Genomic DNA, 21,546 nt, shown 5'->3' with positions numbered 1-21,546 from the left:
AAAAAACTTAGGTATCCTAAGCAACCCACTGGCGGTGATGCAGGGCAGGCAGGACCAAGTTTGGACATCTGGTCCGGACTGAAGGACCTGGCAACAATTTCTGACATGTCTACTGTCACTGCATATGATACTGTCACCATTGACAGAATGGTGGAGGATTACATCGGTGACAGCATCCAAGTAGGCATGTCAGACAGTCCGTACCTGTACTGGCAGGAAAAAGAGGCAATTTGGAGGCCCCTGTACAAACTGGCTCTATTTTACCTGAGTTGCCCCCCTCCAGTGTGTACTCCGAAAGAGTGTTTAGTGCAGCCGGGAACCTTGTCAGCGAAAGGCGTTGGAGGTTGCTTCCACAAAATGTGGAGAAGATGATGTTCATAAAAATGAATTACCAACTCTTCCAGGGAGACCAGCCTCCAGAATGTACAGAGGGACCTGTGGTGGTGGATTCCAGCAGGGACGAGTTAATAGTCTGTGAGGATGAGGATGTACACAACACTGAAGAGGGTGAGGAATCGGTGGATGAGGAGGATGAGGACGACATCTTGCCTCCGTAGAGCCAGTTTGTGCAGGGACAGATTAATTGCCAGCTTGTTTTGTGGGGGCCCAAACGAACCAATCATTTCAGCCACAGTCGTGTGGCAGACCCTGGCGCTGAAATGATTGGTTTGTTAAAGTGTGCATGTCCTGTTTATACAACATAAGGGTGGGTGGGAGGGCCCAAGGACAATTCCATCTTGCACCTCTTTTTTTTCTTTGCATTATGTACTGTTTGGGGCCTAGTTTTTCAAACTGCCATCCTGTCTGCCACTGCAGTGTCACTCCTAGATGGGCCATGTGTTTGTGCCGCCCACTCGTGTCGCTTAGCATATGTTACGTTCTGGGTTATTTGTGGACCCGGGGTGGTAGCAGGAGCGATCACAGAAGCAGATTTGTAAATAAAACTAGGATTTTTAATAAGTGCTCGAGTGGACATATAATGTGGCAGTAAATAAAAGTCCAGGAAAATATAAATGTGCACAAGAGTTCTGTGGTGGGAGCAAAAGGGTTAATGTCCAGGTAGAAACAATTAGAGCAGTCCAGGTGTGCAGGTAGTGAAACTGAAAACAAACAAGCCAGGTTTGCAGATAGTGAAACTGAAAATAAACAAGCCAGGTTTGCAGATAGTGAACTGAAGTGCAGGATGTCAGCAGGCTCAGGCACTCAGGTATGGGCAAGGGTGATGGAGGTAGCGGGGTAGTCCAGTGGGAACTAGGAGCTGACAGGCAGACTGGCAGACAGCGGATTCACAGGAACAGGAAAGCACAGAGAACTCCCTCTCAGCTAGGCTGAGATACACGTTGCACTGGCAAAGAAGGAAGGCACTGACCCTTCCTAAATACCCCATGCCGTGCTGTTACTGGCTGGAGGGAACATGTGACTCACCAGGATTGGCCAGCCGCATCACATGGCCAGAAGGCAAGATGGCAGCGCCCATGCCAAACGGAATGGAGACGCCACCAGGCCTTACCAGCGCAGAGTGACAACAGGCCCGCACAACAACGCGTGCAGCCAAAGCCCCCCGCCAGACACCAGCTCCGCCACCAGACAGCCCGCGCCCCATGACCTCACAGGTAACACTCGCCTAGCGCCATGCTGAAATACCCTGGCCGTGACAGCATAGCCTTTTGGACATAAAAACACTATTGTGAGGTGTGAGGTCTTCAGAATAGACTGGAAATGAGTGGAAATTAAGGTTATTGAGGTTAATAATAGCATAGGAGCAGAAAAACCAACACATTCTGTGATTTTAGCTGTTTTTATTCTTTTTTTTTTTTTAAAATACAGATCCAAAACACAAAACCCAGAACCCAAAACACGGAAGGGTGGTTTTGGCAAAACCAATCCAGATCCAAAACACGAAGAAAGATCCAGATCCAAAACCAAAACACGAAAAGTGGCCGGTGCACACCCCTAGTATAAATGAACGATTTTTTCATCAGATTTGAACGATTGAACGATTTTTAAAATCATTATCGTTCAAATCTGATGAAAAATCTGGCCATGTGTGTGCACCGAATTAGACACTACGATGTTCAGTTTAACATTGGTCATAAATATTTAATTTTGAGTTATTTCACAATTTATATAATTCCCTCTTGTTTATATACTGGGTTATTTATCTTTGTATGACTGTTCAAACTGATTCATATGGGAAGCACTTTAGGCGCTAATTATCAACTCCATTTTTTAATATATACAAAGCGTGGCCTTTCTCAAGACTCCACCCGTGCAGAGGACACGGGTGGAGTCTTGAGAAAGGCCGCGCTTTAACGGTCGAAACGTCGACTATGACGCTATTGATGTGAAAAAAATAAAGTACGGTTGTTTATTATGACAAAGAGAAGCCCTGGTGAGTGAATCCTGCTGAAGTGCAAATTTCTTGAATATGGATTTGGTGCTGATTGTGTACCAATGGATGATCACCTCAGTCAAAGCATGAAGGATGAAGGTTTGCTACAGAGTGTGCTGGCTGCTGTTATATACAGTCAGGTCCATAAATATTGGGACATTGACAGAATTTTCATATTTTGTCCTCTATTCACCACCACAATGGCTTTGAAATGAAACAAACAAGATGTGATTTAACTGCAGACTTTCAGATTTAATTTGAGGGTAATTACATCCAAATCAGATGAACGGTGTAGGAATTACAATGGTTTCTATATGTGCCTCCCACTTTTTAAGGGGCCAAAAGTAATGGGACAAACTAAACAATCCTAAAACTAACTTTCACTTTTTAATACTTTGTTGCAAATCCTTTGCAGGCAATTACAACCTGAAGTCTGGAACGCATAGACATCACCAGACACTGGGTTTCATCCCTGGTCATGGGGGGATTGGGCCACCGGGAATTCGGGAGAGTTCCCACTGGGCCGGACCTCTGTGACTCTCCTCCAGGCCGCACCACACTGTTGGGGGGCCGGCTGCCTTGATTGGAGCTTAGCTCCGATCAGGCAGCGTTTGCGGTTCGTAGGAGCCCTGTCTGTAATCTCCAATAGTGGCTGCATTTGCATTTTGCAATAAAGTTTTTTCTTGTATATGGGCGCAGCACGCGAGACGTCATTACCTTACGCGCACAGCACTACAGTACTCAGAAGTGGAGACTGCCGGAGAGGAGCCGCGACCAGGAGGAGAGCACTGCAGCAAGAAGATGCTGAGTACGGTGAGGCTGCTGCATAATGTGCTGCTGGGCTGCCATGGAAGTGTGTGTGTCCATCTGGGGACTCTCAAAGGCTCAGGCACTCCCACTGACTTACACTAGCCAGGCTGGCTGGTAAGCATGAATGAGTACTCTATTATTGTTATTAATGAGCCAGATCAGGAACAAGTTGTGAGTGGGGCTGGAACGAGTGGTTACAGGATCAGGCTGCCAACTACCTTCTTCAACCAGTGCTAAATTCAGGACTGTGCATGAAGTCCTCAACCTGTAACCTCTGACCTGCCCCACTGTACTGACCCTATCTGTCGCTTCTTTCATGTCCCTGTCACCTCTGTTCCGTCCCTATCCCTCTGTACTAGAGAACAGCGGTGATTGAAAGTACCCGGGGTGACGTTTCTGCATTTGTCCATCTACCTGTTTTATTGTCTCGGGCACCCGGGTCAGCTGCTAATTAGAATTTAAAAGTGCCAGGTCTCTGTAGAGAGAGTGTGTGTGTGTGTGTGTGTGTATATATATATATATATATATATATATATACATATATATACACACACACACACACAAGTTTAGTATTATGGTGGAACGGTTATGTCACATTGCTTCCTTCCTACCCAATGGCATTCACATGCCACCACTCTAATGCCACTCTGCCAGGGGGTTCTGCATATGGTAACTTCAGAGGTTATGCTGCTTTATTTACTAGCATTATCCTGATCAGTTCCCTTTGTGCAAAGCAGGTGTGAGACCTTTCTTGGTTCACATATTCAGAAGAGGGCTGGGGAAACACTGACGCAATGAGGATGGAGCTGGGCATACACCGGGGTGTTGGAAAGACACAAGGAGGCTGGAGAGGCACAAGGAGGTGAGGCTGTAGGGACATGGGGAATGAGACTGGAGAGACACGGGAGGATGAGACTGAAGAGAACTGGGGGAAGTGGCTGGAGATTATCTGCAACTTGCCGGAGTAGAAGGAAAAGGCTTAATCTTCATTTAGGCACCAGTTCTAAAGAAACCATATAACTGATACAAATGGTTTACCAAATTAGCAAATACAGTTTTAATAATAAAAAATTGTTTGATTGGGGAAGTTCACATTTTGCCCTGCACCAAATCTTCAGTTGCTATGTATTAGCTAGTTGAATCACCATATAGGTAAGGAAGACTCTCACTTAGAATACATCACACAAATATCAGAAAACTTCAAAGCTGGCATATCACGGGCAGACAAGCCTGGTAGTAGAAAGCGCGTCCAGAGGATATCGGAAGCTGGATCCTTGTTTGAAAATGGAGCCACAGCGCTTTGTACTCACAGGCTTGTTTGCCCCTGATATGCCAGTTTTATAGCTGCATTAGCAAAGTCACAGACGCAACTGCAGCAAAAAATGCAAGGAAGGCAACAGCAGCCCCCTCCACAGACCCCACCCTCACATGGGCTGCTTCCAGAAATTTCCCGGGCTGGTTTTCCATCCCAATCCGCCCCTGTCCCTGGTGATGCTCTGCCAGGCCTCCACTGCAAATGTCTTCAGTTGCTGTTTGTTCTTGGGGCATTTTCCCTTCAGTTTTGTCTTCATCAAGTGAAATGCATGCTCAATCAGATTCAGGTCAGGGGATTGACTTGGCCATTGCACAACATTCCACTTTTTAGCCTTACAAAACTCTTTGGTTGCTTTTGCAGTATGCTTCGGCTCATTGTCCATCTGCACCGTGAAGCGCTGTCCAATGAGTTCTGAAGCATTTGACTGAATATGAGCATATAATATTGCCCGAAACACTTCAGAATTCATTCTGCTGCTTTTGTCAGCAGTCACATCATCAATAAATACAAGGGAACCAGTTCCATTGGCAGCCATACATGCCCACGCCATGACACTACCACCACCATGCTTCACTGATGAGGTGGTATGTTTTGGATCATGAGCAGTTCCTTTCCTTCTCTTCTCTTCCCATCACTCTGGTACAAGTTGATCTTTGTCTCATCTGTCCATAGGATGTTGTTCCAGAACTGTAATGGCTTTTTTAGATGTTGTTTGGCAAACTCTAATCTGGTCTTCCTGTTTTTGTGGCTCATCAATGGTTTGCATCTTGTGGTGAACCCTCTATATTCACTCTTGTGAAGTCTTCTCTTGATTGTTGACTTTGACACATATACACCTACCTTCTGGAGAGTGTTCTTGATTTGGCCAACTGTTGTGAAGGGGGTTTTCTTCACCAGGGAAATAATTATTTTGCCATCCACCATAGTTGTTTCCGTGGTCTTCCGGGTCTTTTGGTGTTGCTGAGCTCTCCGGTGCGTTCTTTCTTTTTAAGAATGTTCCAAACAGTTGATTTGGCACACCTAATGTTTTTGCTATCTCTCTGATGGGTTTGTTTTGATTTTTCAGCCTAATGATGGCTTGCTTCACTGATAGTGACAGCTCTTTGGATCTCATATTGAGAGTTGACAGCAAAAATTCCAAATGCAAATGTCACACCTAGAATCAACTCCAGACCGTTTACCTGCTTAATTGATAATGAAATAATGAGGGAATAGCCCACACCTGTCCATGAAATAGCTTTTGAGTTGATAGTCCCATTACTTTTGGCCCCTTAAAAAGTGGGAGGCACATATTGAAACTGTTGTAATTTCTACACCGTTCACCCGATTTGGATGTAATTACCCTCAAATTAAATCTGAAAGTCTGCAGTTAAAGCACATCTTGTTTGTTTCATTTCAAAACCATTGTGGTGGTGAATAGAGGCCAAAATCTGAAAATTCTGTCAATGTCCCAATATTTATGGACCTGACTGTATATATATATATATATATATATATATATATATATACTGCAGCTATTCCCTTTAGGAACTGTGTAGGTCCCCTAATGAAAGAAGAAAGCGGCACTCCATGTTGAAAACCACGATGTGTATTGAAAAAATTACATGATACACCACTTCAAAGTCGACATTTCAAGGTCTCCCAGGACCTTGTCTTCAGGCCTAGTGTACTGCCAAGTGAACAAGTGAAAGTGTCTAACCTTAAATAGTTCAATAACTGTAGCGTGTCAGGGCACGCTGGACTCACCCGGCCAGCTGATAGCGCTTCCGTCAAGGGAAACCCGAAAGGCGTCACCGATGATGACATCACACGTCTCCCTGGTAACCCTGTACACCATCGTCATCACACTGGATAGGGGAGAACAGCGAAGCATAATGAAGTGTACTAAGCATAAGGTGCTGTTGTGTGGTGCTTGAGAAGCTGTGCATGGTAAAAAATGTATGTGTAAAATAAACTGTGACTGCAAATAAAAATGTAAGATGCTGGTAAAAGCAATGGTTAATAAAAAATGTGATAAGTGATAGCAAAACAAATACGAAATAAAACGTGAATATAGAAAAAATGTGTGGTGAAAAGTGAATGTGTGTAGAGTGTGATGAAAAAGAAAAGGAAATGTATATGAAAAGAATATATGTATATATTGAAAAAACATCTACATAAATGCCATATTGCATAAAAAACAGTGAAAATATATGTACATATGCGACTAATACATGGCACCAATAATGATAATTCTTACAAAAGCTAAAATAGATATATATAGAGGTAGCAGCCGACTGTAGTATACTATATAAGTCTAAATAGAATAATTATGACCAAAAAACGGTGTATTTTTTTAAAAAAGAAACTTAAAGAAAAACGTTCCAGGCAATTTTTTCATTTAAACCTCGAGGCGCTAACGTGTCCAGTAGAAAGATCCATTTGGATTCACATTGGGACAATAATTTGTTCCTGTCACCTCCACGACACAATACCGGAATGTGATCATGATTTTATATTTAAGGCTAGACAGAGTATGATTGTTAGCCTTAAAATGACGTGCCACTGGTTGGTCAACATTTTTGCCTTGTAAGGCAGATCTAATGGCCGACCTGTGGAGGGCCATTCTCTCCCGAAAAGTTCTTATAGTTTGTCCGACATAATAAAGTCCGCATGGGCATATAATGAGATATACCACAAATTGTGTTGTACACGTTAGTGTATGGCGAATCTTGTATTTAAAACCAGTATGTGGATATTTAAAATAATGTCCTGGTTCCATGTAACTGCAAGTTACGCAAGACGGGCATTTATAGCATCCTGGTTTTTTTATTTGTACAGCGGTAGCATTTCTTTGTTGTAGTCCAGAGATATCTGTTTTTACCAAGAGATCCCGGAGGTTTTTACCTCTTTTATAGCTAGGCATTAAGTTTTTCTTCTGTAATCCCGGTAACTCACGATCTCCAGTAATTAAAGGCCAGAATGCTTTGATAGCCTTAGGTACTATACAACTGGAGAGCGAATATTCTGTTACAAAAGGGATTCTATCCCTATTGCTATTTTGTTTGTTTGGGACCAATAACTCCTCTCTGGATAATTGAAGGACATCTTGTTTGTTTTTTTGGAGCTCCCTAAGGCTGTATCCTCTTTCAGTAAATTTAGTTACTACTGTATCAAGGGCTGTATCTAAGTGTCGATGGTCACTGATGATCCGTGCAGCCCTAAACATTTGTGATCGAGGCAATCCTTTCTTTAATGCTGGGGCATGGTTACTGCTATGATGTAATAAAGTATTCCTATCGGTCTTTTTATAAAAAATATCTGTTTTGATCTGATTCCCATCGATGCTAACTGTGACATCTAAATAGTTGATGTCTGTAAAACTGTAGTTAAAGGTGAATTCAACCGGTCCCTGTGTTTTGTTGATATTTTCTATTAAGGTTATAAGGGACGTTTCTGATCCTTGCCACAGCAGGAATAGATCATCTATATATCTTGTATATAGAAGGAAATTGTCAGAGATATTTTTGTCAGAAAAAAATAGTTGCTCCTCTTGTTCGAACATATAAATATTAGCGTACGATGGGGCCACATTTGACCCCATCGCACAGCCTTGTTATTGCAGGAAAAACTCGCCGTTGTGGATAAAGTAGTTTTGTCTTAAAGTCAGCTCCAATAATTGTAGAAAAAATGGAATGTCCAATTTATCAAAATTATTTCTATATAGGAATGTTCTCATAGCTTCCATCCCTTGATGATGTGGAATAATTGTATATAGATTTTTGACATCTAACGTACACAAAATGGTCTTATTGGGTACAGTACTGATTGTCCTTAATGTATTAAGAAATTCGGTAGTGTCCTTCAAAAAAGTAGGCTGTACAGAAATATATGGTTGTACTAAATAATACAGAAATTGTGCGATTGGTTGCAGTAATGAATCCCTAGCCGATATGATTGGCCGTCCTGGGGGGTTAGAAACATCCTTATGAATTTTTGGTACTGTGTATAGTACCAGAGTTTTAGGAAAAGACTGTGTTAGAGCCTCATGTTCTTTTTTTGTTATTTGACCATTGTTCAAAGCTATTTTCAGAATATTATCCAAGTTGTTCTTAAATCCAATAGTAGGATCCTCTGTGAGTTTAAGGTATACCGCACTGTTGTTGAGCTGTTGATCGATTTCAGAAAAATATTTGTCCAAATCCTGCAAGACAATACCGCCCCCCTTATCGGCTGGGCGAATCACGATGTTATTATTATTTTGTAATTTTTTTAACGCTTGATGTTCCCCTTTGGACAAATTGGTATGATTCTTAGGTTGTGCTGCATTGTATTTGCAGACCGAATCATCCAACAGCCTCGTGAACGTTTTTATTGAGGCATTTTGGGACGGAGGATCAAATGTAGATTTAATCCTCTGAGATAGAAATGTGTTGTAAGTAGGGGTGTGCACCGGCCACTTTTCGTGTTTTGTGTTTTGGTTTTGGATCTGGATCTTTCTTCGTGTTTTGGATCTGGATTGGTTTTGCCAAAACCACCCTTCCGTGTTTTGGGTTCTGGGTTTTGTGTTTTGGATCTGTATTTTTTTTTTAAAAAGCATAAAAACAGCTAAAATCACAGAATTTGTGTGTTTTTCTGCTCCTATGCTATTATTAACCTCAATAACCTTAATTTCCACTCATTTCCAGTCTATTCTGAACACCTCACACCTCACAATAGTGTTTTTATATCCAAAAGGTTGCACCGAGGTAGCTGGATGACTATGCTAAGAGATACGAGTGGGCGGCACAAACACGTGGTCCATCTAGGAGTGACACTGCAGTGGCAGACAGGATGGCAGTTTGAAACACTAGGCCCCAAACAGTACATAATTCAAAGAAAAAAAAGAGGTGCAAGATGGAATTGTCCTCCCACCCACCCTTATGTTGTATAAACAGGACATGCACACTTTAACAAACCAAACATTTCAGCGCCAGGGTCTGCCACATGACTGTGGCTGAAATGATTGGTTCGTTTGGGCCCCCACAAAACAAGCTGGCAATTAATCTGTCCCTGCACAAACTGGCTCTACGGAGGCAAGATTTCGTCCTCATCCTCCGATTCCTCACCCTCTTCAGTGTTGTGTACATCCTCATCCTCACAGAGTATTAATTCGTCCCCGCTGGAATCCACAACCACAGGTCCCTCTGTACATTCTGGAGGCTGGTCTCCCTGGAAGAGTTGATAATTCATTTTATGAACATCATCTTCTCCACATTTTGTGGAAGCAACCTCCTACGCCTTTTGCTGACAAGGTTCCTGGCTGCACTAAACACTCTTTCGGAGTACACACTGGAGGGGGGGCAACTCAGGTAAAATAGAGCCAGTTTGAACAGGGACCTCCAAATTGCTTCTTTTTCCTGCCAGTACAGGTACGGACTGTCTGACATGCCTACTTGGATGCTGTCACCGATGTAATCCTTTAACAGACAGACGCACGCTTGTCGCTGCTGCTTTAAGGATGCAGGTGCGGCTACAGCCCACACATTTCACAAAGACAGAAAAAAAAAGAAGAATATTTTTATTGTTTGTGGAGTGCACTTTGAGGGTGTCACCACCCTTTAACAGACAGACGCACGCTTGTCGCTGCTGCTTTAAGGATGCAGGTGCGGCTACAGCCAACACATTTCACAAAGACAGAAAAAAATACAAATTTTTTAATTGTTTGTGGAGCGCACTTTGAGGGTTACACCACCCTTTAACAGACAGATGCACGCTTGTCGCTGCTGCTTTAAGGATGCAGGTGCGGCTACAGCCCACACATTTCACAAAGACAGAAAAAAAAATAAGAATTTTTTAATTGTTTGTGGAGCGCACTTTGAGGGTTACACCACCCTTTAACAGACAGACGCACGCTTGTCGCTGCTGCTTTGAGGACAGTATCATATGCAGTGACAGTAGACTTGTCAGAAATTGTTGGCACGTCCTTCAGTCCGGACCAGATGTCCAAACCGGTTCTTGACTTATGACACAGGCGCACGCTTGGCGCTGCTACTGTGTTGCTGCACGTGCGGCTACATTGCATTAAAGTCACAAACACATAAAAAAAATAATTTTTATTTTTTGGAGCACTTTGAGGGTTACACCACCCTTTAACAGACAGACGCACGCTTGTCGCTGCTGCTTTGAGGATGCAAGTGCGGCTACAGCCCACACAATTCACAAAGACAGAAAAAAAAAGAAGAATATTTTTATTGTTTGTGGAGCGCACTTTGAGGGTTACACTACCCTTTAACAGACGCACGCTTGTCGCTGCTGCTTTAAGGATGCAGGTGCGGCTACAGACCACACAATTCACAAAGACAGAAAAAAAAAGAATATTTTTATTGTTTGTGGAGCACACTTTGAGGGTTACACCACCCTTTAACAGACAGATGCACGCTTGTCGCTGCTGCTTTGAGGATGCAAGTGTGGCTACAGCCCACACAATTCACAAAGACAGAAAAAAAAAGAATATTTTTATTGTTTGGGGAGCGCACTTTGAGGGTTACACCACCCTTTAACAGACAGACGCACGCTTGTCACTGCTGCTTTAAGGATGCAGGTGCAGCTACAGCCCACACATTTCACAAAGACAGAAAAAAAAATAAGAATTTTTTAATTGTTTGTGGAGCGCACTCTGAGGGTTACACCACCCTTTAACAGACAGACGCACGCTTGTCGCTGCTGATTTAAGGATGCAGGTGTGGCTACAGCCCACACATTTCACAAAGACAGAAAAAAAAAAAAGAATTTTTTTATTGTTTGTGGAGCGCACTTTGAGGGTTACACCACCCTTTAACAGACAGACGCACAATTGTCGCTGCTACTTTGAGGATGCAGGTGGAATCTAGATGGGATTTGGAACCGGGGACACACTACCTCCATCAATTGTCTAAATCCCACTGCACTAATGGCGGATACCGGACCCACGTCTAACACCAACATAGCAGTCAAGGCCTCAGTTATACGTTTTGCTTCAGGATGACTGCTGTCGTACTTCATCCTCATAGCTAGGGACTGTTGGAGGGTCAATTGTTTAGTAAAAGTGGTGGTGTTCCTACTTCCTCTCTGGGATGATGAACAACTCCTAGCAGCAGCAACAGCACTAGGAGGAAGTGGTTCTTGATCTTTCCCTATTTTATTTTTATCAGAGAAAGTTTGGTCCTCCATTTATGTTATATTGATATATACGTGCGGCTAAAGCGCACACAAACACAGAAAATATTTTTTTATTTTTGCTGGAGAGTAGTGCACTTTGTGGGTTACACCACCCTTTAAGAAATGAGCCAGCCGGCTCTTTACTTATGGGACACAGGCGCACACTTGGTGCTGCTCCTTTGTTGATGCACGTGCAGCCACAGTGCACACAAGTCACAAACACAGAAAATATTTTTTTTTTTGGTTTGGACTGGAGTGTACTTTGGGGGTTACAGCACCATTTAACGGTCAAGCCAGCCGGCCCTTTACTTATGACACAGGCGCACGCTTGGCACTACTTTCTTGATGCACGTGCGGCTACTGCGCACACAATTCACAAACACAGAAAATATATATTTTTTTGGTTTGGAGTGTACTTTGGGGGTTACAGCACCCTTTAACGGTCAAGCCAGCCGGCCCTTTACTTATGCCACAGGCGCACGCTTGGCACTACTTTGTTGATGCACGTGCGGCTACTGCGCACACAATTCACAAACACAGAAAATATTTTTTTTTTTGGTTTGGACTGGAGTGTACTTTGGGGGTTACAGCACCCTTTAACGGTCAAGCCAGCCAGCCCTTTACTTATGACACAGGCGCACGCTTGGCACTACTTTGTTGATGCACGTGCGGCTACTGCGCACACAATTCACAAACACAGAAAACAAATTTTTTTTTGGTTTGGACTGGAGTGTACTTTGGGGGTTACAGCACCCTTTAACGGTCAAGCCAGCCAGCCCTTTACTTATGACACAGGCGCACGCTTGGCACTACTTTGTTGATGCACGTGCGGCTACTGCGCACACAATTCACAAACACAGAAAATATATATTTTTTTGGTTTGGAGTATACTTTGGGGGTTACAGCACCCTTTAACGGTCAAGCCAGCCGGCCCTTTACTTATGACACAGGCGCACGCTTGGCACTACTTTGTTGATGCACGTGCGGCTACTGCGCGCACAATTCACAAACACAGAAAATAATTTATTTTTTGGTTTGGACTGGAGTGTACTTTGGGGGTTACAGCACCCTTTAACGGTCAAGCCAGCCGGCCCTTTACTTATGACACAGGTGCACGCTTGGCACTACTTTGTTGATGCGCGTGCGGCTACTGTGCACACAATTCACAAACACAGAAAAAATATTTTGTTATTTGGTTTGGAGTGTACTTTGGGGGTTACAGCACCCTTTAATGGTCAAGCCAGCCGACCCTTTACTTATGACACAGGCGCACGCTTTGCACTACTTTGTTGATGCACGTGCGGCTACTGCGCACACAATTCACAAACACAGAAAATATTTTTTTTTTTGGTTTGGACTGGAGTGTACTTTGGGGGTTACAGCACCCTTTAACGGTCAAGCCAGCCGGCCCTTTACTTATGACACAGGAGCACGCTTGGCACTACTTTGTTGATGCACGTGCGGCTACTGCGCACACAATTCACAAACACAGAAAATATTATTTTTTTTGGTTTGGACTGGAGTGTACTTTGGGGGTTACAGCACCCTTTAACGGTCAAGCCAGCCGGCCCTTTACTTATGACACAGGCGCATGCTTGGCACTACTTTGTTGATGCACGTGCGGCTACTGCGCACACAATTCACAAACACAGAAAATATTTTTTTTTTGGTTTGGACTGGAGTGTACTTTGGGGGTTACAGCACCCTTTAACGGTCAAGCCAGCCGGCCCTTTACTTATGACACAGGCGCACGCTTGGCACTACTTTTTTGATGCACGTGCGGCTACTGCGCACACAATTCACAAACACACAAAAAATATTATTTTTTTAGCACTTGGGGGGAGCACCCCTGATGGACAGAGCACCCCCTGGACAACACTACAGCACCCCTTTAGGACTGGGACACTGCACAGGACTTTGGAGTGGACACAGCCCCTATGGAGAACTGACTGCACAACACAGTCCAGCCAGCCCCTATGGACTTTGAAGTAGTGGACACAGCCCCTATTAACAACAGCAGCACAGCACAACACAGCCAGCCCCTATGGACTTTGAAGTAGTGGACAACAGCAGCACAGCACAGCACAGCACAGCACAACACTACTCTGCACTACACTACACTACACAGCCCAGCCAGCCCTAACTCCCACCCTCCCTCTTCACTGTCCACAGCCGAGTGAGAAAATGGCGCCGACGCGGGTACCTTATATAGGATCCAAAACCCGCGAGACTCGGAAGGCGGGATGATGACGTTTTGCCTCGATTTCAGATTCGAGTCAGGCGGGAAAAGTCGAGCCTGACTCAGATCGGACTCGGATCGGGGGGGCTCGGGGGGGTTCAGATTTCAGAAATCCGAACCCGCTCACCCCTAGTTGTAAGGTAAGGACTTATCTCCCTCTTGAGACTGAAAAAATTCTTTAACCCTCAACGTTCTATTTAATCTATGGATGTCGACTTTCCACTGTAAATCATTGTTTGTTCGTGGGAATGAATGATAAGCCTTTATTAAGTATTGATATTTCCATTTCTGTAAGGGTATGTGAAGATAGATTATAGATCAATTCCTCCTCTTGTTTGTGGGAGGCTTTGTAGTCCCTCTCATTTTGTCCCCCCCGTCTGGTGGGTTTATGCCTATGGCCTCTCCTTTGGCCCGAGTAACTCGTCCTAAAGGGACGGCTGTAGTGGCAAATGTGTCATCAGAGTCAATGATGTTAAACTCACTATCGCTGTTGGAAGAAGCATTATCATTTCTGTTTTTAAATCTTCTATCTCTCCAGGTAGATCTCTGTCTTATCTTTTGCTGCATAGGTTCCGTACCACTAAGCCAACGATATACCCGATTTTCTTCATAATCGGTTTGAACCATGTTTAGCTTTTTGCGTTTGAAAGCGCTCATTCCTTGCGGTAAGATAGACATTGTGCTTCTAATTTATCCCATATGGCTTTGTTGCTACGATCATCCAATGCCGTCTTATTTTGTGTGGATAAGGTTGCTATTTTATCCCGTGTATGTTGAAGGGTTTGCAACAACAAGGCTGTGCGATGGGGTCAAATGTGGCCCCATCGTACGCTAATATTTATATGTTCGAACAAGAGGAGCAACTATTTTTTTCTGACAAAAATATCTCTGACAATATCCTTCTATATACAAGATATATAGATGATCTATTCCTGCTGTGGCAAGGATCAGAAACGTCCCTTATAACCTTAATAGAGAATATCAACAAAACACAGGGACCGGTTGAATTCACCTTTAACTACAGTTTTACAGACATCAACTATTTAGATGTCACAGTTAGCATCGATGGGAATCAGATCAAAACAGATATTTTTTATAAAAAGACTGATAGGAATACTTTATTACATCATAGCAGTAACCATGCCCCAGCATTAAAGAAAGGATTGCCTCGATCACAAATGCTTAGGGCTGCACGGATCATCAGTGACCATCGACACTTAGATACAGCCCTTGATACAGTAGTAACTAAATTTACTGAAAGAGGATACAGCCTTAGGGAGCTCCAAAAAAACAAACAAGATGTCCTTCAATTATCCAGAGAGGAGTTATTGGTCCCAAACAAACAAAATAGCAATAGGGATAGAATCCCTTTTGTAACAGAATATTCGCTCTCCAGTTGTATAGTACCTAAGGCTATCAAAGCATCTGGGCCTTTAATTACTGGAGATCGTGAGTTACCGGGATTACAGAAGAAAAACTTAATGCCTAGCTATAAAAGAGGTAAAAACCTCCGGGATCTCTTGGTAAAAACAGATATCTCTGGACTACAACAAAGAAATTCTACCGCTGTACAAATAAAAAAACCAGGATGCTATAAATGCCCGTCGTGCGTAACTTGCAGTTACATGGAACCAGGACATTATTTTAAACATCCACATACTGGTTTTAAATACAAGATTCGCCATACACTAACGTGTACAACACAATTTGTGGTATATCTCATTATATGCCCATGCGGACTTTATTATGTCGGACAAACTATAAGAACTTTTCGGGAGAGAATGGCCCTCCACAGGTCGGCCATTAGATCTGCCTTACAAGGCAAAAATGTTGACCAACCAGTGGCACGTCATTTTAAGGCTAACAATCATACTCTGTCTAGCCTTAAATATAAAATCATGATCACATTCCGGTATTGTGTCGTGGAGGTGACAGGAACAAATTATTGTCCCAATGTGAATCCAAATGGATCTTTCTACTGGACACGTTAGCGCCTCAAGGTTTAAATGAAAAAATTGCCTGGAACGTTTTTCTTTAAGTTTCTTTTTAAAAAAAAGACACCGTTTTTTGGTCATAATTATTCTATTTAGACTTATATAGTATACTACAGTCGGCTGCTACCTCTATATATATCTATTTTAGCTTTTGTAAGAATTTTCATTATTGGTGCCATGTATTAGTCGCATATGTACATATATTTTCACTGTTTTTATGCAATATGGCATTTATGTAGATGTTTTTTCAATATATACATATATTCTTTTCATATACATTTCCTTTTCTTTTACATCACACTCTACACACATTCACTTTTCACCACACATTTTTTCTATATTCACGTTTTATTTCGTATTTGTTTTGCTATCACTTATCACATTTTTTATTAACCATTGCTTTTACCAGCATCTTACATTTTTATTTGCGGTCACAGTTTATTTTACACATACATTTTTTACCATGCACAGCTTCTCAAGCACCACACAACAGCACCTTATGCTTAGTACACTTCATTATGCTTTGCTGTTCTCCCCTATCCAGTGTGATGACGATGGTGTATAGGGTTACCAGGGAGACGTGTGATGTCATCATCGGTGACGCCTTCCGGGTTTCCCTTGACGGAAGCGCTATCAGCTGGCCGGGTGAGTCCAGCGTGCACTGACACGCTACAGTTATTGAACTATTTAAGGTTAGACACTTTCACTTGGCAGTACACTAGTCCTGAAGACAAGGTCCTGGGAGACCTTGAAATGTCGACTTTGAAGTGGTGTATCATGTAATTTTTTCAATACACATGGTGGTTTTCAACATGGAGTGCCGCTTTCTTCTTTCATTAGGGGACCTACACAGTTCCTAAAGGGAATACCTGCAGTATATGTTCTTTAAGAAGGCACCCAACTGAGAGACATTGTTGTGGCTAGTGCCAAACCATACGAAGCATATATATATATATATATACAAGCAGATAGTCAATCCTAGGATAAACTTAGGCGGTGCAATACACTTTAATATTTTTTCAAGTCCCGGAGTGCCGCCTAAGTTTATCCTAGGATTGACTATCTGCTTGTGTATCTCTTGATGTGGGAAGGCACCAGGGCAGCCTGTGAGTGAAATTTGGACTGAGTGCCGGTTCATGTTCTGCATTTATATATATATATATATATATATATATATATATATATGTGTGTGTCTGTACACATGTGTACCTGCCTCACAGCATGCTCTGAGTGGTATTGCGTTAGAAAGCCAGAGTTAGAATTAATGCTAATAGAATAACTTACAATTGCATTAGGAATTGTGTTAACCTAATTAAGCCTAGGGGTGTTTGGACATTTCCAAAGTACAGTGACGTTTTTTAACAGTACAATTTGTACTGTATAAATACAGGCGCACGTATAAACAGGAGCAAGGTCTCTATATAGCTGCATGTAAAACAGAACTGAATACCACCGATTTTCTCACATAAAAGGATCCGGGCTGCAAACACATAATTGGATCTTCATGAAAGGACAAAGATACCATAGATAAATAAGGAGAACAATGGTGAGGATGTGTGAAGAAAATGAGGACACCGTCTGTTACTATAACTACTTTCATATTTACATGTATTTTTTTTAGAGCACACAAAAGGCAATTGCCTGGATATCTGCTATCTTTCTGATAGTCCTCATAGCTGACTGCAGTGGAGGAACAAGGGTGAGTTTATTCATTGTCTTATCATATAGATCTGAGTTTTAAATATACTGTTAGTTTATTCATTTTGTCCTATGTTTAGGTTTTAACTAGAAACTGGGGTCCTCAATCTACATTGTACCTGAAAGGAAAGCGTAAGTACCACTTTCGTTATAAAATAGGTATATTTACCAGCAAGGTCTCACTGATTGCTTTCAGAATATCACAGTGAATATTAAAATATGATACACAGGGGCTTAAATAACATTACGTCAAAAAATAATACTTCGAAATAGTAAATTAGCTAAAAGCCACCACACGTGACCTTTGCTAATCAAGTATAAACCTTAGTGACAACAATACATACAGATTGTTTTGTAGGACCAGTTACAATACATGTTATTTCAGATCACAGGATAATGGTTGTTACTCAGTGACTTCAAGGTTAATCCAACATGATTTATTGAAGCATTGGAAAGTTAAGTGCCTATAGAGTGCAATCACTGTTACATCGATGGTGACTGGATGTTGCTCAGTAAGGTATTTTGCACTCTTGCATATCATTGTACAGTACTGAGGGATCTGGGCTCCACTTTCTCTTTCCAGGTTAAATAAAATATTGTTAGTAGTCAGCAAGAGACCAGTGCTACACATTGTCAGACTATTCTAATAATGGAACACTGACTACTAATGCATAACTTTAACCAGATCCCATCTCATTGTTAGACGTATTCATGTAATCATGCAAACCCAGGAGATATAATAAGCTTTGTTTAATAGCTACAGCACAGGTTCTCAAACTCGGTCCTCAGGACCCCAAACAGTGCATGTTTTCCAGGTATCCTCACAGAATCACAAGTGAAATAATTAGCTCCACCTGTGGACCTTTTAAAATGTGTCAGTGAGTAATGAATACACCTGTGCACCTGATAGGTGACCTGGCAAACGTGACCTGAGTGGGGTCCTGAGGACCGAGTTTGAGAACAGTATGTAGTAAATGCTTTCGTTGAGATGCCAAACTCTCATCACATGTGTGCAACTGTTCTTGTGGATGAATACTTATATATTCATGTTATTTGAATGATGTCTGTAAAATGATTCACGATGTTCAGTAACCATTTATTTTCTAGATGGCAGAAGAAACGCTGTGAAAGAAATGGAAGAGGATTTTACTGTATTAGGGCCAATCAGCTTGATTAATATGAACAGTCTGCTAGGTAAGCTCCAAAGCATTATCAATAGCAGTTACACAGGCATCTGTAAAATATGTGGTGATGGTATATTACAAGGATATAAAAATTAATGTTTGCATATTTGCATACAAACTATAAATAATCATTGCAGTGATAATAGACAGCAGTTAGGTTACACTGAGACTGGAAGGAATGCAATGGAAACAATGTTTATACCTTGTTAGAGTAATGCTGGGTACACATCTTTGCAGTCACTCGGCTGATTGGGTAAATGCTCCTGACCCCCTGTGCATAGTTCAGTGTGTGCAGGCTTCTATGGGATCGGAAGGTCGGGCAGATAAACATTAAACAGCCTTATAAGATACAACCTCCTGATCCCGTTGCAGGAGTGTTATAAGCCGCTTATCAGATAAAGCTCCTGCAATGGTACTGTATACTATCGTCGGCCTGATCACCCAATATCAGGTGATCAGGGTGAGGATTGTATAGGTGTGTAGCTTTATCCAGTAGCATGGACAGGCCAGGTAATAGCGAGGTCTCATTCAGGGGCATCCAACTTGTGGCCCTGCAGCTGCTGTGGGTTACATATCCCAGCATGCCATGCCACAGTTTTAGCATGCCCTAATAGCAAAACTGGAAGTGCATGCTGGGATGTGTGCTATAACTGCAGCTGGAGGGCTGCATGTTTGACACCACTGCAAATAGTATTTCTTCCTCTATATCAGGGGTGGGGAACCTTTTTTCTGCCAAGGGCCATTTTGATATATATAACAGTATTCGCGGGCCCGTTGCAGATCACGCCCCCTCCGTGTGATGTTACATGGGGCGGGGCCACAGTCGTCGGTGATTACAGCAATACCCAGAGCACCCTGAGGATGCTCCGGGGAGCTGTAAGGACAGCTGTGTGACCATCTGTAGCGTCCTAAGGACTCTCCAGGCGGCACTGCTGCATAGATTCTGGCTGCAGGGTGACATTCTAGGCACCCTGCTAGCCAGTTGAGGCTAGCAGAAAAAAGCTCAGAGGGCCAGACCTCAATGTTTCCGCGGGCCTTATACAGCCTCCGGACCTGAGGTTCCCCATCCCTGCTCTATATGATCCAGGATTTCCCATCATTAGTCATTAGGTTTCCAAACAAAGTTAGTGGGTGGCTAAACGTGAGAACACAATGAAATGTAAAACCCAACCAATCCACCAAGCCACAGTAATACATGTTCCCAATGTAGAGGGAGAAATTACAAAGGGGAGATATGATATCTAAGGCCTAATAAAGCTACAATATCTGCCCTACCATGTGCTGCAAACACTGAATATTCACATACCACCCCATTTCCAATGTCTCCCAAAGACCTCGATAATCTGGGAAGGTCTCATGAAATATGGGACAATTGCTTGCCGACAGGGGGTCCAATCACTGACATTTCATATGGATGATTATTGTGACATATTTTGTGATATATGAATGTTACCAAAACTGCAGGTTCTCCTATTTCTAAGTGAAATGTGTCCAATGACATTGCTTGGTGCAGCAATGCATCTGTTCTGCAACTTTCATTGTAATAATCCATAGGGACGTGCAGTGAGAACTACAATGGTTATATTCACCCACCACAGTGTTATTTGCTTTTTAGGTTACCAGAGATCAAAGCCAACACTGCAGCAGATATATAAGAAGCTGAAGGTCTATCCTCCGTACTGATCTACAGTTACTGGAAATGCTCTTTCTTTTTACAAAATGACGTTATTATCACATGTTCTGTTATTTTGTGTCCCTCTCATTACCTGAGCAATAACAAACATGTTACATATCATAGGGAAATACTAGATGGATGAGATATTTATCAGCAATCCCCAGCGCTTTCCTCATTTACATGTAAATCCAGATACATAACCACCACGGTGCAAAAGAAAAGCAAATGTGCCCTACACACCTTCTATACTACTAACTGAAGATGGATAATCAGTGTCCTTATACAGAGGAAGTCCTCAATTATACTCCATTGAGATTCCATTTAAAAGCAGGGTGCAGTCCACTTTATAGTTAAGAGCCAAGTTGCAATTCTTTCCAGACCACTTCAATCTTTAGTCCCCTATATTCCCATTTGCCTGTAGCATAAGGGGCAGGTAGAACACAGAACATAGAAACAGTATTGCAGAAACCCTTTGACAGGTAAAGTAGTTTAATGACAACAAGATCCACTCACAATATAAAAAAAACATAAAAGCACATATTAACTACACAGTGGCAGAGGAGGAAATGCTGGATAACCCTTCCCTCTATGATGTTATAAAAGAATTGGCAGACCTCAGTCCCGGACACTGTATCCACCATAGGAGTCACCAGTCACTGCAGTATTCCAAAGAAGCCAGAGCAACTTTATGCGTTTCAGACATGTTTAGTCCGTCATCAAGAGCATATGATGAAGGACTAAACATGTCTGAAATGCGTTAAGTATGGCTCTGGGTTTCTACACTACTGTCTAAATGCTCTTGTGGTAAGAATGTTAAGAAGTCAAGCTAGAATCTGGTCTTCATTGATGTGTGCATATTTTCTTGAGTACTGAAAACTATTTTACCTTAATAATTTTTATCCTATTGATTTGTATTATTTCAATAAAAGATTAGGTATATTCTATTCATATTACTAATACTGGTCTCTTGTGTGTCAATCATGGTTTTTCCCCTCAAAGGGAAAAAAAGGCTTTTTATCTTTTTACTGTCTATATATTTTTCCAAATAACTTTATTGTGGCATAAAACACTATGGGCTGGA

General features: G+C 42.3%; 1 protein-coding gene across 2 annotated transcripts; it reads left to right on the top strand.

Annotated features, from left to right (window-relative positions):
• Window positions 1-1,558: 1,558 nt before the first annotated feature.
• Window positions 1,559-21,329, top strand: LOC148532082 (spexin prohormone 2-like). Of its 2 annotated transcripts, none has more exons than XM_088468444.1 (5): window positions 1,559-1,613; window positions 17,530-17,607; window positions 17,687-17,738; window positions 18,714-18,800; window positions 20,406-21,329. In XM_088468444.1, exons 1-5 carry the CDS (start codon window positions 1,602-1,604, stop codon window positions 20,471-20,473), a joined length of 297 nt encoding a protein of 98 aa, XP_088324570.1. In that variant the 5' UTR covers window positions 1,559-1,601; the 3' UTR covers window positions 20,474-21,329. The 2 variants fall into 2 exon arrangements, with proteins under 2 accessions (XP_088324570.1, XP_088324571.1); XM_088468445.1 differs by lacking the exon at window positions 1,559-1,613 and adding an exon at window positions 17,345-17,454.
• Window positions 21,330-21,546: the final 217 nt, after the last annotated feature.

The sequence above is a fragment of the Taudactylus pleione genome, unplaced genomic scaffold (genome assembly GCF_031769625.1).
Source record: "Taudactylus pleione unplaced genomic scaffold, aTauple2 ptg000085l, whole genome shotgun sequence".
Classification (NCBI taxonomy): Eukaryota; Metazoa; Chordata; class Amphibia; order Anura; family Myobatrachidae; genus Taudactylus; species Taudactylus pleione.
Note: the sequence above shows the minus strand (reverse complement) of the source record. Positions and strands in the feature narration are given on the sequence as shown.